The sequence below is a fragment of the Podarcis tiliguerta genome (assembly GCF_965153285.1).
Source record: "Podarcis tiliguerta genome assembly, chromosome: 5".
Taxonomy (NCBI): Eukaryota; Metazoa; Chordata; class Lepidosauria; order Squamata; family Lacertidae; genus Podarcis; species Podarcis tiliguerta.
The window spans coordinates 44,199,847-44,221,427 of NC_139538.1; the positions used below are offsets into that span (position 1 = coordinate 44,199,847).

Genomic DNA, 21,581 nt, shown 5'->3' on the forward strand with positions numbered 1-21,581 from the left:
GCCGTTCGTTATACAGCTAGTGCAATGAGGATAAAAATCAGCCCAACCTAGCCCAGTTCCTGATAATTTACCATTTTCTTTATAAAGAGAGTTTTAAAAAGTATTTTTCAAAAGTAGCGCGCGCGCACACACACACACACCACTTGAAGTAGAACAATACTCCATGCTGCTACATGGGGAAACCAGGTCTCTGAGTGATTAGCCCCAGTGCAGGCTTTTCTTTCTCCTAAGGCTCACTGCAGAGCGTAAGTGTGTGGAGTTTGGCTGAGGAGGAAGGGGTTAAATTGACCCTCACTGGGCACTGCCATTTGGATGAGAATGGACCTGGTATTTTTTTAAAAACAACAACAACAACAGCACCCCCGAATGTGGCTGCTAACTGTTCAATTAGAATGATGTCTAATTTAGGCTTCAGACAACTTCAGTGAGTTGGATAAGGCAGGTTAATCCAAACTTTATACCGGGGTGGCAGTGGTGGGGAATTGCTAAGGGATTGTGACAGCTGTCCTTGAATGGCTGCATTCATACTTCTGCTTATAGTGAGCAACAGACTAATTACTTAGCCTTAGGAGTAAACCATAAGCGTGAACAAGCCCTGCAGCTGAAATGTTTTTTATAAACCAAATCAAAGACAGATGGCTTGCCTGTCAGCACTCACTTGAGACATACTTTTGTGGTCCTAAGGGAAGTACTTCACTGAAACAAAAAAGCTGGCAAGACAACAACCCTGCTGAGGTGTCTTGCTGACTGGAAGCGCTATCAGTGAGCAGCCCACAAATCAACTGACATCATAGCACAATGGTGTTAATAGTGTCATGCTGCCCTTCATTAAAGCATACGGCTAGAAAAGAGGTTTCACTAATGAAAATATTATTTGCACAAATAAGCAGGGGTCATAAATGATGTCATAGAATCATAGAATTGTAGATTTGGCCATTGTAAAGGTTGTGGTAAAGCTTCAAATGGCCCCGCCCACAGCAACTATGCCACACCCACCAATGTACATAGAACCTAGCAGATTGTATGCATAGAAAAAGTACTCCTGAAGGTGTGGAATGTCAGTTGCAATTCTGCTTGTGGCTGAAATGGTCCCTCTGTATGTTATTGGACAGCACTTTCCATCATACCTGGCCATTGGCTGGTGGGAGGTATCCAACAACTTCAGGAGAGCATCACATTGGCTATATAATATTTGCCAGGCTCTATCTTTTTATTGTTTTAGGAAGCTAGTAAAAAACTGAGTTATTTCAAAAGGTCTGTTCAAAAAATATTTCCATGATTTTCTTTTTTTAAAAAAAGGTTCTTAAGGTTCTTCATTGCATTCTGTGTGTAGTGCTTTTTGTTGTTTTTACTGTGCTAATATGGGATGATGGTGATGATTTAGTTTTTCCTGATTTGCTGTCTGCTTTCTGTTACTTTTGAAAATATGACAAGATAAAATAAAAAGTAGATAAAATGCATGAGAAACTTTACCTGAAATCCAGATAAAATACTGATCCAACCTCACTATCCTCTGTACTAAACTGTAGAACAAATACAGTAAAGTATATGGGGGGGGGGGACACAGAGCACATAACATGTGACGTTCATCATGACTGTCTTATTGGAGTCAGTGAGATTTATATTAGCCACAACTGAGTCCCACTCCATTACTCTCAGTTGTACTAATCTTAACTCAGTTTTGCTGAATGAATGAATTTGAAATGTTTATTTATTTCTTTTATAAATTAATGAGTTGTGTTCTCTGCCACAATGGCACCCAAATGGAACTGATAACAAAAACATAAAACTATAATAAAAATTCAGTAAAATACTATTTAAAAAACTGGGTTGGACTGCAACTTAGTCCTGCTTAGAGTAGACCCATTAAAATCAGTTGGCATTAAGTAAGTCATGACTAAATTCCCTCATTGGTTTCAGTAGATCTACTCTTAAGTGAGATCAAGTCTAGATCCAACCCTATGTCCCCAGAAGTTGCATTGAGTGCCATGGAATTTACTCCCAGGTAGTATAGGATTTCAGCCTAAGAACAGCAGTAAATTTAAGAGTACATCAACATTGTAAACAGTCACCAGTAAACTAGGCATTTCTCACAACTTCTGAGTGGAGTTAGAGCCATTATTCTCATCTTGGATATGCATTTGCAAGGCCACTTTGTCTGAATCAGTTATCCTTTTATATGGCATAACTCCACTTTCCCCACTCAGCTGGAAAGAAAGGGAATGTGTTTGGACAAGCATAGCTGTGGATTCACCCTCCTCTTTCTAAAATGTTAAAGACAAATACCTGCTCAGCTGTCCTTTTCATTTTTACCATGAAATGTATTCTAGATGTCGACAGAGCGTAACTTTTCAGGGCTCTCCAGCAATCTGCCAGTGGTTTCTTCATGGATCCTGCTTATTTACCATCTGATTCACTTTTCCAAGTGTTGCCCCCCACCCTCAATATCTGATACTGACTCAGAGAGAGTCTGCCTGAAATGGTACTTGAAATGTTTACAGAGATGATTATCATGTAGAAGGACAGCAAAAGCTTGCATTGCTCATAGAGGAACTGATAATGTAAACTAGACGTTCACATTATCCTCAGGTGATCTCTTCCCTCTCTTGTTCTGATTTTCAGACAGTGAAATTATTGCTCCAGATTGTCTCCGTCCAAGATCCTTCACGGCTATCCGGCGGCCTTCACTACGCAGGGAGACTGAGGACACCCGTCTGTCTGTGAGCCTTTGCGACCTCAACCTCCAGGAGGAGAACTTCCATGTCATGGCTGCCATGTGTCCCATTCCACAGAATTCCCTCAACTCTCAACAATCCCACCTCCTCCCATCCCAGCTTGAAAGTGACCTCCGTTTCCATCAGCTCAGGGGAGCCCATATTAAAATCCTGGATGACCAGACAGTGGCTCGCCTGGAGCATGCTCGAGAAGAGAGAACTTTGGTTTTCACCAGCAGGCCCCTTAGAATCAATGAGACCATATTTGTCAAGATTAATAAATCCAACACTTCACGTACTGGGACACTCTCTTACGGGGTGACCACTTGCGATCCTAGCACCCTGAGGCCCAGCGACCTTCCTTATAATCCAGAGTCTTTGGTTGACCGGAAAGAGTTCTGGGCAGTTTGTAGGGTCCTGGTGCCTCTCCAGAGTGGAGACATTTTGGGATTCATGGTGAATTCAGAAGGCGAACTGCACTTGAGCCACAATGGAGCAAACGCCGGCATGCAGGTGTGCGTGGACTGTTCCCAGCCACTGTGGATGTTCTTTGGTTTACATGGAGCAGTCATGCAAATCCGAGTCCTGGGTATGTGTGCCTCTTTCCACATGCAGTGTTACGTAAGTGGGTGGATTGGGCTGAGTGGGCTAGTGGTAGCACTAGAATATAGCACTGGGGTGAGCAAAGAAAAGGCAAAGTAGGTTCTGTGGCAAGTCCTGTCTTGTTTGCACTGGATGTTGGAGGTGAGAGAATGGAGAAAGCAGGGTTGCTTCTCAATACCTGCAGTTCCAGCTAGGGCATCCCATCAAGACTGCCAGTGGTGACTTTCCAGTGGCAAAAAGGGTAAGTAATTTTTATTTATTGGGGGTTATGGAGACACTCGCCTTCTCTTTTTTCCCTATTATCCACAAAATTGAACAGACTGAAAGAAAATAATATAGCTGACCACTGGCTTCATTTAAAGAGCATGTGCAGCCAGCATTTCAGCAAAAAAAGAAAATAAGCAAATGGCTTTATAACATTAAAATCTCACACATTTATCATTGAGGTACACCGTGCTATAGTACATGAGCAAGGCTTGTAAGGGTGATAGCATTTGAAGTAAACAGCCTAACATTTCCTTATGTTGCTATAAAATGTGAAGTTAAGAATCCAGCCATGCAGTTTAATATATTACATAGACATACTATTATGAGTGTTCATTCTTATGGCTTGTTACCAATGTTTGTCTAATATGACTTGGATTCCAGAAAGTAGTTATTTGCTCTGAGAAATCTAATCCTTACTGCTTTATAGCTTCTCCCAAACAATAATTTTTACCAAAAAAAGAACAGAGCTAACAAGCAAACTTGCATTTTGGGAACTGTGACTGGCATGTTGTGATGATGTTAATGATTTAGACAGTGTATATGCTACTTAGAAAAAATATCATTAAGTCACCAAGGGAAATGTGCTCCTCAGCACTGTAGAAGTAGAGCACATAGCTTTTAAAGAGCCTTTTAAAAAATGAGTTAATAAGGAAAGGAAAAGTGTTAGTTAAATGGTGGGCCATTTTTCTGCAAAAGGAGGGAGTGTCCTTGGTAGTGTCATAACCCTTTTCCTAAAGTAGTTCTGGGATTTTGAGGAGATTCACCAGATTCCGGGGTCTACATGAATGAATGCATTAATTTTGATACAACTGAGATACCTCATCAATAGTGAGTTTTTATGCCACAGATCAATTATGAGAAGGTGACACCTGTGTAGTTGTGTTTATCACAGAAGCAGCCTAAATCCCTAAGAAAACACACCAGAAAAACCACCCTTCTTAAGACTTGCAACAATTGTGTTATCTTGGAAAAATGCTATTAACCAGCAACTTAAAATGAATACACCACAAGAAAAGTTTGGCAAATGCAGACAATGAATGCACATAAATGTGCCTAATGGGTCTCTTCCTTTATGTAGCATTTGTTCTGGGGTGCCCCCAAGTTTTGTGAGCCATGTATTTAATTTTGTGTTTAGGGAAATGGACTCATTAAATAGGCAGAAATGTAGCAAGCAGATCATCTGAGGCACATCACTGCCTAAAGTATTCAGAAAACTGCAGGGCAGACAGCACTTTAGTGTTTTAATAGAAATATGTTTGGAAGCAGCAGCTTTGGGGTTTCTGGTATATGTCTAAAAACATTTTTTTATTATTTTTAAAAAAGCCTTAAGTGCATCTTAGAAAGGCATTAGCTGTGTTAAATGCTGTGTGAGCCATTCCATCAGGCTCAATTTTATTTTTATTTTTCTTCTCTTGTAAGCTAAGTATACATTAGTAATGTAAATGATTAGCAAGCATTTCTCGAGGGGGTTTAATCATCACGTGCTAAAGGGCTGTGCACTGACATTACATAGTGTCCTGAGCAGATCTTCATTTTTAGCATCATTTAAAAGTGAAATTAGTGCAAATTGGAATCTGCCCCTTTACAATTTCTGTGAAGATGGGGAGCCTTCCTTGAGGAGAAACATGCGGTGTGAAGAGGCTTAGGGCTGGCTTTCCATTTCCTTCTCAATGTGTTTTCTTAAATTATGCTGAGAAGGCCTTTTCATCTGGAATGTCACTTGTGAATATTGCTAGTAAAGGATAGAATGTAAAAGAGTTGCTGCTTCTAAATTGATTGGAGAACTATGCTTTTTCATTCAGAAATGAGTTTAGGCATCACCCATGGAAACATTCGTAGTCAGTGGCATTGAAATAACTAAAGCGGGGATTAACAACCTGTGGCCCTCCAGATCTAGTCACCACCCCTGACAATTGGCCATTCTGGCTGAGGGTGCTGGGAGCCCCACATGTGGTGGGCCACAGATTGCTAATCCCCAGATGGCAGGGAAATAATCATATTAGGACTCAATCCCTGCAACATCTTTATAGCTTATCTGTTCCAGAGGTGTCATTTTTCTTTGCCACTCTCTCCCTTCTGATCCTGATTGTGTTGGTGTCTAGTTGTTCTTTCCCCATAGATAATCTGTCCTCTCAGAATAATGGCCTCAATCCAGCTATAAATACAGGACCATCAGTTGCATTTAACAACTATTTGCCTCTGATGAGGATGCACATTCTAAGTCAGTCGTGGCCAAACGTTCCCCTCCAGCTGTTTTTGGACTACAACTCCCATCATCCCTAGCTAACAGGACCAGGGGTCAGGGATGATGGGAATTGTAGTCCCAAAACAGCTGGAGGGCCAAGTTTGGCCACCGCTGAGCTAAGTACATCTAAACCACAAAGCAGATGAACATGTGAATCAACGATGTGCATGGGAGACTGTTTCCTTGCGTGAGTCTCCCTAGAATATTATAATTCGTCCCGACAGAGGAAGGGTCATGTGTGCAGAGACAGGAGAAACCAAAGTCTTGTGGTAGAGCATAGTCCAATGGTACTTCCATTGAAAGAATCAGGTGGCATGTGATGGGAAAGACCTCTACTTGAGAATCTGGAGTACTAACTCCTCTGGGTCCCTTCCAATTCTACAGTTCTGTGATTCAATGATGCCTGTCAGAGCACATTGTACTGGACTAGATGTGCAAACATCACAACCTGGTATAAGGAATTTCATTGATTGCCACCTTTGCAAGTACCTGAGGCTGCGGCATATGGGTGTGATCTCACCCTCCTATCTGAATTTATCCTTGACCTAGGAATTCTTGATCACACCAGCTGGTAGAGCACCCAGCAGCTGGGGAGGGGAAATCAATTCTGGTGCCCCTCCCTGCTTCCAGTTGCCCATCTTCTTCCATCTGCATGGATGATGGACAAAATCCACAAGATGATTGAAGGGGGGGGGATTCTGTTCAGTTTTCATTTTAATGCGAACTTACTAACAGATGAACTGTACCTATTCTTTGAAATTCTCTGAATGTTGTGATTCAGTTCTTTAACCAAATAATGTGTAGAGAAATTCAAATATCAGTGGAAATTTGCATATATTTGTGCGTATGTTTGTGAAAGTAGCATACAAAATTAATTATATTAGGGGAAATTGCTTGCAAAAAATGTATACAGTAGGCAAAATTTGTATTTAAAAAGTATATATTCCACTTATGTGGTAATGCAAAGAACTGAACTTAAGGTTGAAAAAATTAGAAATGAAGAGAAAGAAAGCAAAAAAATTAACAGATTGAGTTTGACAAACAAAACTGATATGATGTTATAGTCAAGGGACTTACACAGCAGGCATAAACTTTATGTTCTCTCCTTCTGTGAGATTGCAAATTAATTGTCTTCTCCATCAGAATAATAAAACAGCTCTGGATGAAATGGGATGTTAGTAATAATTATATATTAGCTCCCTTATGCCTTTGCCTGGGTATATCGAATAAATTGGAAACAAGATAGTTTATCATCCTCTCTGAATTTTGATGTGCCTGTTCATGGCAGCCAAAGCTTCCCCATTTCTTGCACAAATGCTGGGTTAGATTTTTCTGCATATGTGCAAGTGACAAAATGGACTAAATTTCCTGGTAAAAAGCAGGTTGATGCTTCCAGCAAAATCTGCAGTAAATTTTAAAGCATCAAACTTTCTGGTGTGCTTTTAGTGAATTAGTGAATCGGCTGTCTGTCTCAACCTCCTTAGGCTTCTGTTCGACCTAAGGTGGATGTTCTATTAGTGCAAGGATTTCTCCTTGCACAACAGAATGTCACCCCCCCTCTCTTCCTCCCATGCCCCCCTTTATCTGTTCTGGGGGCTCCCTCAACCTCAAGAGGAGATTCGTGGATCTCATAGGGTGCATGTGGGGTGAGAAGAAGGGAAAGTCCCATTGTGCTTGAGCTAATCCGTGCACTAGGACTTTGATTTAGTTGAATATTGTCCATAGGCAAAAATGTCCAAGTTGAGTGAGTCTGGCAGGAAATGCTATTCAGGCAGTACATATGTGTCTACAACCCATAAAGCCAAGAAAACGAAATGAGTAAGAGCTGATGTTTGCTGCAAGTGTTGATGCCTAGACATTAGAGGCTGTTGCCACAACAGCAGTGCAGGAGAATGGCCATTTAACTACGTTTATTCATGAACTTTGGCCACCTGAAGCAGCTGCCTCAGCATACCTCATGGGCAGGCAGGTCCTGTTGACAAGTGCCTAAGTAAGCATGCGTAAGCATGGATAAGCTCATCATGGAGGCATTATTGCCCAAAAGGATACAAGAGAAGAGGGAATATATTAAGAACAGGTTGTGTTCTGATTTTACCTATGGGACTGAGCATTGGGAAAGTGCTTGTTAGCCCCCTGACAGTTATGCTATGGGATTCTGCAGGGCAATGTTTTATCCCCACTTTTGAGACTTATGTGAAAGGTTATTCATACATTAATACTAATCATAATCAGATAAAGATAGCTCACACAGTGCATCCCAGTGAACCTGGCCTTGCCACTGTACCAGTGGGTTGAATGCTGTCTCAGCAACCAATCTAGCCCCTTCCTTGTTCTGTCAGCAGGTTTACATCTTTTGCATTGAAAAAATCATTGTCCAAACTTCATGCTTTTAGCCATTCATTCATCCCTTATTATGGTAACTTTCTCAAAGCGCAAAGCTAATCCAAGGATGGAGGGCTGGGTGGAGATTTTTTGTGACAGTGGACTTGAGAGGCTAGCCACCTTGTACTGGCTATCAAGTTCTTATTCAAGCTTGCAGACCTGGTGTGTGTGTGTGTGTGTGTGTGTGTGTGTGTGTGTGTTTTCCATGTTTCCTCCCAGAGTTCCACCCTGGAGAAGAAACATACCTGTTTGGACTGAGAGCACAGAGGCCTCGGTGCTCTAAAAATATTACTTGCACCTTCTTGGCCATCATAAGTTCTGCCATCTTGGCAGCTTAAGTTCTCTCTGATCAATCAGCCTGGAGCATGGGTTCCAGCTCTTTGTGTATATAAAATATTTGAAAATGTGAACAAGCACTTTGACTGCATGTGTATGAATGAGTACAGTACATCTCTAACTGAAATGCAGCAGAATCTAGGAGGTATGTTCCTGGCAGCACTGGCAATCACAGCTGCCACGGAACACCATTTTTTCATGAATGCTAGATTAGGACTATAAAGAGAGGCAAAAGATTGAAGCCCTGCTACCCTCCATGCTAGAGTCCCTTTCTGTGTGGGGGCAGAATCAGCAGTTTCCTTTGGGGAATGTGGGCGTGGTTTGCCCTAGCAACCTGACAAAACCCACCACTGAGGCCCGTCCTGGATCTGGGAATCACCATGTTAATTTGCTATAATTGTTCCCTTTTTAGGGGAAATGGGCTGCCATTTTAATTTCCCAGAATGCCCTGAAGCATTGGGAACATTATGGGGAATTAAACTGGAGGCTGCTTGATTCCACTGTGTGAAGCTGCCCAGCATTCCTGCTGATGCCGTCACCACGAGATAGACAAACTGGTATTTCTCTGATGCACGGACATATAACCCATGCTGCTCCCTGCGTATGGAGCCTCATTTAGGTCAAAAATATGAGAGGAAGCCTTTTGTTTTGTATACTTCTTGGCTGGCTGTTTAATGTCTCTCTCTTTGTTGTGTGTATATGAGATCTGTTCTCTTGCTAGGCTGTTTACAATATACAATGCAATTCCCTTCATTTGAACAGATTGGAGGAATGGGTGTGGGGTAGGCTGCCTCCAAGAACATTCAGATAGCAGTCACTGGTGCAAACAGGCCTGTTTACACAGGGTTATGCACAGGGCTGCAGCAGACCATCCCATGACACTGATAATAGTGGTGGTTGAGAAGAAACTCTAAAACATCTAAGAAAGCCTCAAGTTTCTTGGACTACAATTCCCATCATCACTGATGTCATCACTGGTCCTGTTAGCTAGGGATCATGGGAGTTGTAGTCCCAAAACATCTGGAGGGCCGAGTTTGCCTATGCCTGTGATAGACAATGCTTTAATGTCAGAGAAACCATTCATGGCTACCTCCCACTGAGCTACAGTCATTATCCAAGGGTCTAGCACAGGCCTGAAATTTCACTGAGCCCTTGTAGGCACCCAAGCTCAACATGTCTGGCAGCACTGCAGCACTCCACAGAAATGGGTCACTTCAAACAGATTTTCAAAATCTGTTTTAGAGGCCACACACATGGGGCAGCATCCTAGCAACCCTCCGGTCTATCAAGACATTTTGCCTGGTCTATCAAGCCATTTTGATCAGGTTCTATGGATGGGGCAGTTTTCTTTCTACACTTTGTTTCTTTTCAATTGGAGCAATACAGGATTCATGGAAGTACAGTCATACCTCGGGTTAAATGTGCATCAGGTAGAGCGTTTTCAGGTTACGCGACCCGGAAATAACGGAGCGTGTTACTTCCAGGTTTCGCCGCTCACTCATGCGCAGACACTCAAAATGACATCACGCGCATGCGCGGAAGTGGCAAATCGCAACCTGCGCACGTGCAGACACGGGTTGCTTTCGCTTTGGGATGCGAACAGGGCTCTGGAACGTATCCCGTTCGCATCCAGAGATACCACTGTAGTATTTTCTAATGGAGATCAACAGTTGCCTTCCAATGAAAACAAAATCTGCCTGTGAACTTGGTTGGGAATGGTCAGCCCTGCTCAGCTTTTGAGCCAGAAGCTATCTTCCTCTCTGCCCATCCTGCCCACCCACTTTACTGAACTTAATGCTAATCAGTACACACACACACACACACACACCCCAGAGCTGCATTGGCTGCCAGAACAAAATAGCCAAGGATTCTGCCATGATTAGCCAAAATCTGACATTGAGTAACGGTCCATTAGAAACAGCTGCCTTTCCTCAGAACGTTGTCCTCAATGACCTTGGCATTTTGCAGTGTTACATGGGAAGCATTACTTATTTTATTGCCATTTATATCCCCTTAAAAATGGCAAAATCAACATAGCAGATTGCTAAACCAGCAATGGCAAAGAGCTGTTACCATAAAGCCTAATATTGTCATAAGGTTTGTTTCCAAAGAACAAATGTTGGAACACAGCTTGGACTCTGTTGCCTCCCCTGGCCTATAAAATAGGGTTCAGGAATGGATTTGGGACTGCTGCTTTCAGTTCTCTGTTAGGATTGCCAAGCCCAGACTTTTGAGATGTCTCTTTTCCTTTAAAATGAATGTAAAAAGGGGAATTTGAATGAGTATGGGATTTGTTCCACCATAGTGATGTATTATTATTATTAGTAGTAGTAGTAGTAATAATAATAATAGTATTGGTATTATTAATTTCCCACCTTTCACCCTAAAGTCCCAGGGTGGGCTACAATTAAAACGCAATGTTAGAAACAGTGTAAATCAACTTGCAATCACAGAAACAAGGTGGGTCCTAAAAATATACATCTCAGGTGTCAAAAGCCAGGGTAAAGAGGTGCATCTTCAGCATTCACCAAAAGTTGTATAATGAAGACAGCAGATATGGCTCTGCGGGGGCAGAGGTCCACAGATTAGGGGCGGCCACTGAGAATGTCTCCTCTTGGGCTGCTACACATCCCATAAACCTCTGGAACAACTAAGAGGGACCCTCTGCTAATCTTAACTCCCAGGGGTTCTGTAGGGAAGGTCATCGGCACCTGGTATATATTTACCCCATGATGCCTCTTGTGGTCCAGTTTAACACTCACATCTTAGATGCCTAAGCTCCTGATGCAAGGACATTAGCCTGTGCATTTCCTTGCTGAGACGGAGGCCAAAACTGTTCTTTAGGAACATAGGAAGCTGCCTTATACCTGTGCATCTGGTCCAGCATTGCCTATTTAGTCTGCCTGTCAACAGCGTTGCAGGGTCACTGACAGAGATCTTCTTCGCGTTACCTTTTACCTGATCCTCTTAAACTGCAGATACCAGGGACTGAATTTGAGTCTTTCTGCGCACAGAACATACGCTCTGCCGCTGTGCTTTGGAGCCTTCTCTCTTTGTCACTCTGTTTCCTCGTCACACCTGATGCCATGCTCATTCTGTTCATTTGACTTTTTTAAAAAAGTATGCAGTTACGTGAGGCTTGTGTCATGGCGATTGTTTCCATGTAAACAGAAATAAGTGAGTGCCGGGCAACAGAAGCACAATGTGTGATTGATGTGTTTAGAGCAAACAGAATGCAGATACTGCTCACAGGGTGTTTTGACGCAAACCTCTGGTCTTCTGAGCCTTGGGTATGACAGCTATTTCTCACTCCACAGCTCAGATATCTAGAATAACACGCATCTCAATACTTGCAGTTCCATCAGCCCCCTCGTCCCAGCCGCAGGGGCTTCTTGGTAGCCAAAAAAGGAGCTGTGCGAAGCAGCATGGGTGGGTATCTTACCAAATAACAATGGTGCCAGCAGTTCAAATCCCTAGTTAGGATTCCAGGCTCTTGCCCAGAATTGCTAACTAGCTAATGTCAATGCCAAATCTTACAATTTAATTGTATAATGTATTGGTTTATTTATAACCCATTTCTTTCTCGGTGTAGGTCAGGGTTGCCGACCATGTGCCCACAGGTTCCATGGTGCCCAGGAAGGCTTTCACTGGTGCCCCAGGGCAGGTGACCAATACTTTGAGCTTTCAGGAAAAGAATAGCCAAGTCTCTTGCCCTCCCAGAAAGAAAGTTGTGAGATAAAAAGTGCAAATACTTTCTGAGCAATTTTTGTGAAATGAGAGTCAGTGTAGTGTGGTGACCTTGTGTATTTTTCCCTGATACTGAGGAATGCCCCCTGTTGCTGTTAGACAGTGACAGCCTCAGTGTGGGTTTCTCTCTCTCTCTTTCTGTGTGCGCCTAAGTATTGTGTGATTTCCATAGCCATAACCAGCAGGACGTAGCTGTCTTCCCATGATAAGCATAAGGTTGTCAGGGCTGGTTGTCTCTCGAATTTTATATTATGCTATGTTCCATCTCTAGAGTAACCATTTTATGACCGGTACTCCCAGCACTCTTTAAATATTCAAAATGTTGCCACTCGTCCAAAAAGGTTGGTTCTCTTTCTCCCACTTCTCCTAATAATAACCCTATGAGGTAGGATAGGCTGGGAGAGGGACTGTCCAGAAACAACCAGTGAGTTTGTGGCTGAGCAGTTGTTGTGGCAGGGATTTGAACCTGGGCCTCTCCGATCACTATGTCACACTACCTCTCAGTAAAAAACTGAAGCTATACCAGCATTTCACTTCCTTCTGCAGGTTCTACTCTCCTGGCTGAGCGACTGGGCCCCTCTGCACCAAGCTCACCCACCTCATCTCCAAACTCTCCCTCCGTCCTCTGCAGTGGCATTTCTGATCCCATCCTGAGTACATGTGGATCTGGCCCACTTGGCAGCTCAGTCAGTGGTAAGTACTTCTACAGCACCAAACTATACCCCTTCCAGCCTCAATTATCGCACCTTGTAAGATCCCTTCCTAAATTCATTTTCCCTTCCTGCCCCAAGAAGTGCAGGAGCTGCACTTTGGGGCAGGCTTCGATCTCTGCTCATTTGCCATTGCAAAATTCCTCTCCTCTTTTCTTTGTTTTAAAAGTGATTTTAGATTTTATAATGGTGCAGTATTGGTGATATTTTGTTGTTTTAACATAATTTTGTAAGCTTCCGAGAAAGCTGTTCAACAGTGGAATGGATTCTCTCCTTCCTTGGAGAGGTTGGATGGCCACCTGTCGTGGATGCTTTAGTTGAGACACAAATCTAGATGCAAGCCATGTTGGTTCTTCCTCCACAGTTGGCAGCAGTAATGTTTCTGAATACCAGTTGCGGGAAACTGCAGGAAGGAAGGGTGACCTTGTTCTCGGGTCCTACTTGCAGGCACTGTGAGAACAGGATGCTGGACTGATCCAGGAGGATTTTCTTATGTTTGTACTTGAATTTTGATGAGTGGACCCCAATGATCAGACACACTGCCTGCCATTCTTTATCCCTTGCACATAAACAAGGACTGACTTACACTAAGCTTAGGCTTAGGCTTCTGTGCACTCGGGACACAGGCAAGCAGGTGTTTGGATCATGTGAAACCCTACAAATGTGCAGCTGCTTCTTCCTTGCAGACAACTACACCAACCACATTGACGTCTATAAGTAGGGCTAGGCCACATGCCCAAGGCCAGATGCAGGTCCAGAGCCTGTTTCTACTCCTCTGCAGGTACAGGGTGATACTTTCACACAGATAATGGATGTAGGGGGCTTTAGAAGTGGCCTTGTGGCAAGTTATTGTTCTCTAGAAATTTATCAATGCCCAGTGTTCATCACTTTGAAGAGATACCCTCCACCCCAACAGACCAATGAGACAGTTGTCTGGAGATGCAGTTTTGTACTTCAGTTCTTACAGACACGGACAGAGAACCAAATCCACTTATGGGAGAAAAGTAACACTTCTGCAATTGCATGTTTGTGTGCAGGTTACACATTCAAATCCAATTGATATGCCCAATGAGCCCCCAGACTCTGAGACTAGACTATATTGCACTAATTTGTATACACCTCTTTCTTTGGCACAAATGGGTTTTGCTTCCAAGATCCAAGCCAACAGTGACTTTGGAATATATTTGACACTGACCGAGAGGTAGATGGATGAAAAGACTACAGGAGCTAGGGAAATCTACTAGCAATAGGGGGAGGACGCCACGTTCTGAAGTCCTTATTGCGCTTCTGTACTGGTATTGCAGCATCCTATCAAGTCATGGCTGGCCATCACATTTTAGTAGAAACTGCGGGGGGGGGGGGGAGGATAATCTTGACCTCTGCAGGAAATTGAGTACATTGAGTGACATATTGGAACCCATGAATGGTCCATCTGACACAGTATTGGCCATCCTGATAGTGGTCAGATAGATGCATCTGGGAGTTACAGAAGTGGGGTGATGTTCTCTCTCTCATTGTCTTGACCTCTAGAATATGATGTGTTGGACCAGCAATCTTGTTTTTGATATCCCTGGGTAGAGATGAAGACATATAAAAAGAGTGACAGCATTTCTTGTATTGCAGGCACAGCTCCAAACTCTCCCGTCAGCATGCCAGAGTCCCCCCTTACCCCCTCCATCTCAGGTTCCTGGAATGATGAGTGCACCATCTGCTATGAGAACATGGTGGATACCGTGATTTACTCCTGTGGACATATGTGTCTGTGCTACACCTGCGGGCTCAAACTCAAGAAGATGGCCAATGCTTGTTGTCCTATCTGCAGACGTGCCATCAAGGACATCATCAAGACCTATCGCAGCACCTAGAGCAGCATGGCAGGAAAAGGGTAGGGGCAGCAGAGGACATGCTCTCTTATGACAACTCAACAGAACAGGGTGGGGAGGGGCTGTCCAGCTTGCCAAAATTCCCATCCTTCCCTGTGCAACTAACTCTGAATGTTGCTACATGTGGGCAAATCCCAGAAATTTGAGGTCTAAACATTTCCTTCCTTCCTTGGCATCTAGCAGAGAGCTACTAACAATCTGATGTGCATCCGTCAAGAAAGGTTGAATTGCATTCCTCCTCTTCCCCTAGCTCTGGCTCCACTCACCCACCTTCCTGCAAGGATCAAATGATGCAGAATAATCAGATTTTCTTGGGTATGTTAGCAGTTTCATTATGTGAATGAATTCAACATTTTGGACGTTTAAGTGGAGAAAAAGAACAAGCCATGTGAGCACTGAAACCACTTGCCAGAGCAAGAGGGATGGCCTCCCCCCATAGAAATATCTCTTGCAAGTGTTTATTCCGATGGGAAGGAACTGCCTCTGCCAGCTTTCCTAGTGGCCACAAATGCACATCAGTGGCAGCTGGATCCAAGAGAATGTGGCGTATGCTGGTGCTAAGGAAGGTGATCTTTGGGTGCTTCTTCTTGTACTGTGCTGCACATGGGAGTCTCACTGTTAACTGACAGCCTTCAAGTTCTACTTTCTATAAATGCTCTCTTCCTTTCCAATCCAGTCTGTTCACCCCACCCTTGGAAGCAGCTGCTGATAGTGCTACAGCATGACACTGCATCCTTTATGAGCATTTCCCCCTGCTGGTTTCCTTCTTCTTTTTAAAGCATTGCACCAGGAGGCTTTTTCAATGGCCAACAGGGGTGCCTTCACACCTGTTTTCTGCAAATGATGGAGTACATTTTAGAAGCCATAAGGAAGAAGGCACACAAAGGCCTTTTATCAGGACACTGAACATCTGTCTCTGCTTTTAAGGAAAGTAAAAGCATCGGTAATTTAATAACCTTTGGCCAAGCTGAATGTGTGACACAGAGCTGCATCTATTTTGTTATCATGAAAAACGAGAGACCTGAAGCAGTTTGTCTTAGTTTTTAAAAAATGTTTATTTGGTTTTATGAAGGATTTTTAAAGTATTCTTCCCAACATGTGAAGGACAATTGTTCTGGCCTTTCTTGCTCCCAGCACTGTGAATCTACCTGGCTTGACTGAATTCTTGGCGTTTCCCTCCATGCCTTGCTGCAGCTGATTGTGCTGTGATGGACAATAACAAGGCCTCATTCTTCAGCAGCTCCATATCTTCTGTGTTCCATTTGACAAATCCCACATGCATCCGGAACTGCAGCTTATCGTCACCTGCCACCAAGTGGGCTAACTACTTCTGAAATGCCACCAAATACCCCAGCTGGGAGAAACCCACAGCCCAGTTCATCAGCCTCAGCTCCCTAATATGAACACCAGAGAGAGTTAGGTAAGAAAAGAGGTAGATTAAGAAAGCATTCAGAAAGGGACAGCAGATTGCTGGTGTCTGAGATTTTCATTTCCCCCCAATGAAAAGTGTTTCGCTTCACCAACTTAGTGGACAGTTTTGCCCTCATCAGAGTCACGCCAGGCTAAATGTACAGGCAATTCCCATGTTGTGTGTGCGCCGTTTTTCGCTGCGGGATGCAGCCCCTGTGCAAATGGAGAGTTGCCTGTATAGCATTGAGGCTGTAAATGTAATGATGGCCAACTTATATTGGGAAGGCAGAAAACTCCTTTAATACAGATGTCCTTAAAAAAACACAAGAGGATTGGGGCACAGCATTTCTAAAAGACCCAGTTCCCTGCAACACTTAGCAGCCGCTGCCTGTAAGGAAAAAGTTAGGAGACTCTTGTCTGAAGTATACCCAGCATGGTAATATTCCTGGACTGGACTGATTCTTCTAGTACTTGCTGTCTGAGCACTTGCGGGTGCTTCAGCCTGTGCTGGACCTAGCTAATCCACAGTTTACAATAGGGATGGGGAAATTGTGGCTTTCTAGATATCATTCAACTTCCATACATCCCAGTGAGCATAGCCAAGGGAAAGAAATGTTGGCAACTGTAGTACAGCATCACCTGGAGAGGCGCAAGTTCCCCCATCCTTGGTTTATGGGGATCAGCACAGTGGTTGCTGAACCACCTCATTGACACCTGCCTCATGCAGGTGTGGTCCAAAGAATATAGATAACTGGTTTCCCTCCATCCAGGCATTCCTAGTCAACTTGCCCCTAGGACTCATGATCTGTAAAGATACTGTGATGTGCAATACTAAGCAATGGCCCCTCTTGAAATTTAGTGTCCATGTTGCTGGATGTGCAGAAAAGGCCTCAGTTAAAATTGCCTCTGTTTGGGCATATGACCCCCTGCACATGTGGTGTTCAAAAGAAAAGCCTGCCTGGTTTGGCCCTCCGTCCATGCTGGCTTGGTCATGTGCCGCCATTGCATGAACTGGATCCAGCTGCTGGAATGTTACTGCAAATGCCACTTTGAATATTTGCACACAGCCAACTCCTCACTGGCTGGGAGCCAGCAAGCACTTTGCTGTTGGTTGTCAATCTTAAGTAGACCCTTATCAAGGCAATGGATATTGTACCATGTGATAGGTTACAGGCACTTCAGAATAAAAAACAATGCAGGTGGATTGTAGCAATCCCTTGCATAAAGGAAAACTGACTCACCTAGTCACAAACCAAAAATAGAAGCTATAGTTCCTAAGAGTTTGCTCACTCACACTAGTCTTGGCCCACATAAATTAGCATTTTTCCTACCCCCCCCAACCAAAAACCATTGTGTCTTGCTTTTTGTCTTGCCACCTCGAGGTGCTCATCTGTGCTCTCTAACTGCACTCGAGTCCCTAAAGAGCTTCCCATTCCACTAGTAACTTGCATCTGGCCCTCTGCAGTGTCAACCACTTGCAAAGCATTTTTTAAAAATGAGCACAAAGCCTCAAACTCCATAGCCCATGACATAAGAGAACCAGATGTAGACGGGACAACCATATGATTTATCTCTGCCTTTGGCAAGTAGAACATGGAAAGTTAATTTATGCCCCTCAAGGCAGGAGCCCTTTCCTACTGTGGCACCATAAGATCATTTGAACCAGGATCTGACAAGACCATTCTCACTCTGTGTGTGCGTTGTCTTCCGTTGAGTTCATTGCATCTATTCCAGTATAAGTTGTGTGAAGAGAACATCTGGTACTACCTTTCATGCCCTATAGCAGAGATGGGAACCTTTGGCCCTTTAGAAGTTGCTGAATTTCCATCAGCCACAGCCACCATGACCAGTCTGGGTCAGGGAAGATCAGAATGACAGCTCAGCAACATTTGAAGGTTCCCCACAGCTGCCCAAGGGCCATAAGTAGATAAGAAAATGACAAACTAAGGCTGTAGTCATATGCCCACTTACTTTGGAGTTAGTCTTTTTGCACCATCACGGCTAGAAACAGGCTGCGTTCATTCTGCAAGGTTCCTATCAAATCCAGTCTCCTCCACAGCTACTGTATAAAAAGAGAGAGATAACATTTGTTTCAGCAGTTGGGGCAAGACATAATATGCAGTAACATAGGGAAGAGACAGGGCCGGCATCGTCTGGAGATTTCATGCTAGACACATTCCCCTTGATCTGGTTCTGATTTTTTGTGATCAAGGAGCTCCTCTTCCCTGAATAGTTCCCTCCGTTATCTGAAGAGAGGAATTAGGTCTGCATGTGTATTTCCTTCCCAATAAAATATTTGCTGCCTCTACTCAGCTGATTGAGGCAGAGTGTAGGGACAGGAGCCAGTGGCGTAGCGTGGGTTGTCAGCACCCGGGGCAAGGCAAGTAATTTGCGCCCCCTAACCCGTGGATTTGCGCCCCCTAACCCTAACCCCCAGATGTTGTGCCCAGTGCGGCCGGCCCCCCCTGCACCCCCCACGCTACGCCACTGACAGGAGCCCCACATGAGCAGATAAGTGAATATATATGGCTTTGGGACAAGGTATTTGTGGCTATATAGCTTGCTTTCACATAGTATCTAAAATCGGAGGTGAAGCTCTGCATTGTTGCATCCACAATAGCAATGGAGATATCAAAAGATGAATTAACGTATTTTATATTGTTATTATGGCATATCGATAGATGAGAAGGATGGGGTGAGGGGGAGAAAGCAATTCTTTAAAAATAGAGACGGTGTGGTAGGATAGCCAAAGGCTTAAAGTACTGTAACAACACAAACATCTCCTAGGCTCGGCAGATTTTGCCAGTCAGTTTTCACATTTCCCTAGAATGTATTTTAATATGAGAAGGTGCTTTGGGAAACTTCAGCCCAGGGCTTCATATTTTAGGACACTATGCCATAGAAACTAGCAACATGTCTTCAAATGATGAATTCATAATTAAAATGCTGTGTGTAGTTGATGCTGCTATTGTGCATGAGAAAAATATTGCCTCTAGAAGAGCTGTTTTCTAGAAAATGCATTTAATAATATCCCTTTGGCATCACTTCTGTGGGGAGCACACTTCTTATTTTACAAACAATTGTGGCTAGTAAAATTACACAGCACACATTTCTAAACACCTAGGGGTGTGTGAGGAATAGTTTTGTTTTTCGGTTCATTGTCACTTTTAATGTTTCTTTTGTTTAATTTTCTATTTGTTTTCCCATTGCTTTCAGTGGAAGACCCAGGCAGTTTTCTGTTTTAACTTGGATGTTTTCTATCCAATTGGTATGCAATCTACTACCTCCCCAGGGCATTAGACCCACTGAATGGGTCCCCATTTTATAGGTTCTTAGAAGCAGGCCGAGGCACAGGCTAGATGCTCTGTGAACTGAACACAGCTTTCACTGGTCTCTCTCTTTCCCCCTTACTGTGACATTTCTCTGAACTGTGCATAGACTTTTTCAATGCAAAAGCAATGCAGCCGAAAACAGAGTAAGAACTTTAGTTTAATTTTCATTCAAATTCCCATTTACTATAAAAACAGATGAGTAAATGAGGTTCATTTAATTTTCCATTCATGTTTCAAATGACTGCACACTCTTACCTAGTAAATTAAATGTCATTAGTTTCTGAATAGATGGGCCCTAATCCAGAAATGCACGTGTTCAACAGTGGACTTCATTCACGTGCCGTTCAGGTGGGGAGCTTGAGTAATCAGCTTTGTGTTCAAGCCCCGCTTTGGGCAAAAGATTCCTGCACTGCAGGAGGTTGGACTAGATGACCCTTGTGGTCCCTTTCCAACTCTACAATTCTATGGTTGCCCAAATAACCTGTTTGAAATATGAGGCCTGGATTTATTCATTCCATTTTCCCTTGTGGGAAAACAAAACCCTGAGCCTGCAAATGTCAGTCACTGACTGAGAGGAAGTTCACATACAACTCTGAATGTAAGGCTTTTAAAAGGTGAGCCATACTTACGATCTCCTTTTGTGCTTCTGCTGGAGTGGGCTCTTGTCTGAAATGCTGTATTCCTTACAGAGTCATTCCTATGAAGTGTCAAAGTAGGGGTAAGGAACTTGTTCAGATTGCAGTGCCTGCTATAATAGCCACTTTTAAAATTAATCCTCCCCATGTTAATGAGTAGGAATATTTTGAAGTCGATAAAAAAAATGCTTCCTTCATTGCAGCCTATTAAAACAAATAATGGATCCAATTTATGTCCCTAATAAAGGGTTTGCCTTGACAAAGAATGGTTGTTGTTTTTTTGCCTAATCTGTTATTCATTGTGATAAACCAAAGTAACTAAATTACATGTGTTCCTAAGGTGTTGCAGGAGCTGCATTCTGAAACCATAATAATTGGAGGAAATATTTTTGTTTTGACTTGAAAATATTCCCGCTCATTAGCTTTTTGGCAACCAGAGAAGTTGGTTCCACTCCAGTAAGGGAAGCTGGACTGAAGTGAATCAAGAGAGAACCCCACACTGTACAAGTGTCTGAAAGAGGGTGGATGTCCATGCTAAAGGGGTACATGGTTGTCTGCAAAGTTTTAATTTAAAAACAAAAGCTTTTGGCAACATGTGCTAAGAGCACATAACTAAGGTCAATCATACTCATTGCCAGAGGCAAACTGTTTCTTTTATCCAGGTAAGCCAAGGGCCCAATTCAAATCCTTACACAACAGCTGAAGAGAAAATCAATCATGTTGCTGCCAGCTTTGACTTGCTCAGGGTTATGTCCACATGTACCTAACCCAGTTCCCTCCACCTAAAGAGATATTCAGTATTCCCCCTGACCCCCTTAGCAGCAAGACCCTTTTGCACATGCAAGTTCAAAGCTTGAAGGCCAATCTGTGCACAAAAATGTATTTGGGCATACAGAAATCTGGCTGAAGATGGACTCAAGGGAAGGAGGAGTGTGAAAGGGAGCACATTCTCCTTCCACTCAGTGTGGGGATATGTATGTATTTATTGAGGACCAAAGATGGAGGCGGCTTACAGAAACTGAAAAAGAAGTGCAGGGCAGTTCATGCAGAAGAACATTTCAATGGGAGCATTATCACAATCGGTTTCATTTTCCTCTGTATTTTTGTGTCAGGATCCAGAATTCATGTGATACAATGTCATGGAAATGAGAATTTTATCTTTTAATTGCTTTATTTAAAAACAAATTTTGTGTTTTGTTTATATATCTATTTATACACACACACACACACACACACAATATATATAAAAAAGACTATTCCATTCAGTGTGAGAATTGGATAACAGTGATTGTGAATAAAGTTGATTTAGGTATGCCA

At 43.2% G+C, this 21,581-nt stretch overlaps 1 protein-coding gene across 4 annotated transcripts in view; it reads left to right on the top strand.

Moving 5' to 3' along the window:
* NEURL1 (neuralized E3 ubiquitin protein ligase 1) overlaps nucleotides 1-21,581 on the top strand; it is a 122,696-nt gene extending 101,115 nt beyond the window's left edge. For 2 of the 4 annotated variants that reach the window (XM_083441539.1, XM_083441541.1), the window contains exons 4-7: nucleotides 2,623-3,303; nucleotides 12,841-12,987; nucleotides 14,628-18,642; nucleotides 18,792-21,581. In XM_083441539.1, coding sequence (XP_083297665.1) covers nucleotides 2,623-3,303; nucleotides 12,841-12,987; nucleotides 14,628-14,869 — 1,070 coding nt within the window. In that variant the 3' untranslated portion in view covers nucleotides 14,870-18,642; nucleotides 18,792-21,581. The remainder of the gene's footprint in view (nucleotides 1-2,622; nucleotides 3,304-12,840; nucleotides 12,988-14,627; nucleotides 18,643-18,791) is intronic. The other 2 variants (XM_083441538.1, XM_083441540.1) reach the window with 1 other exon arrangement.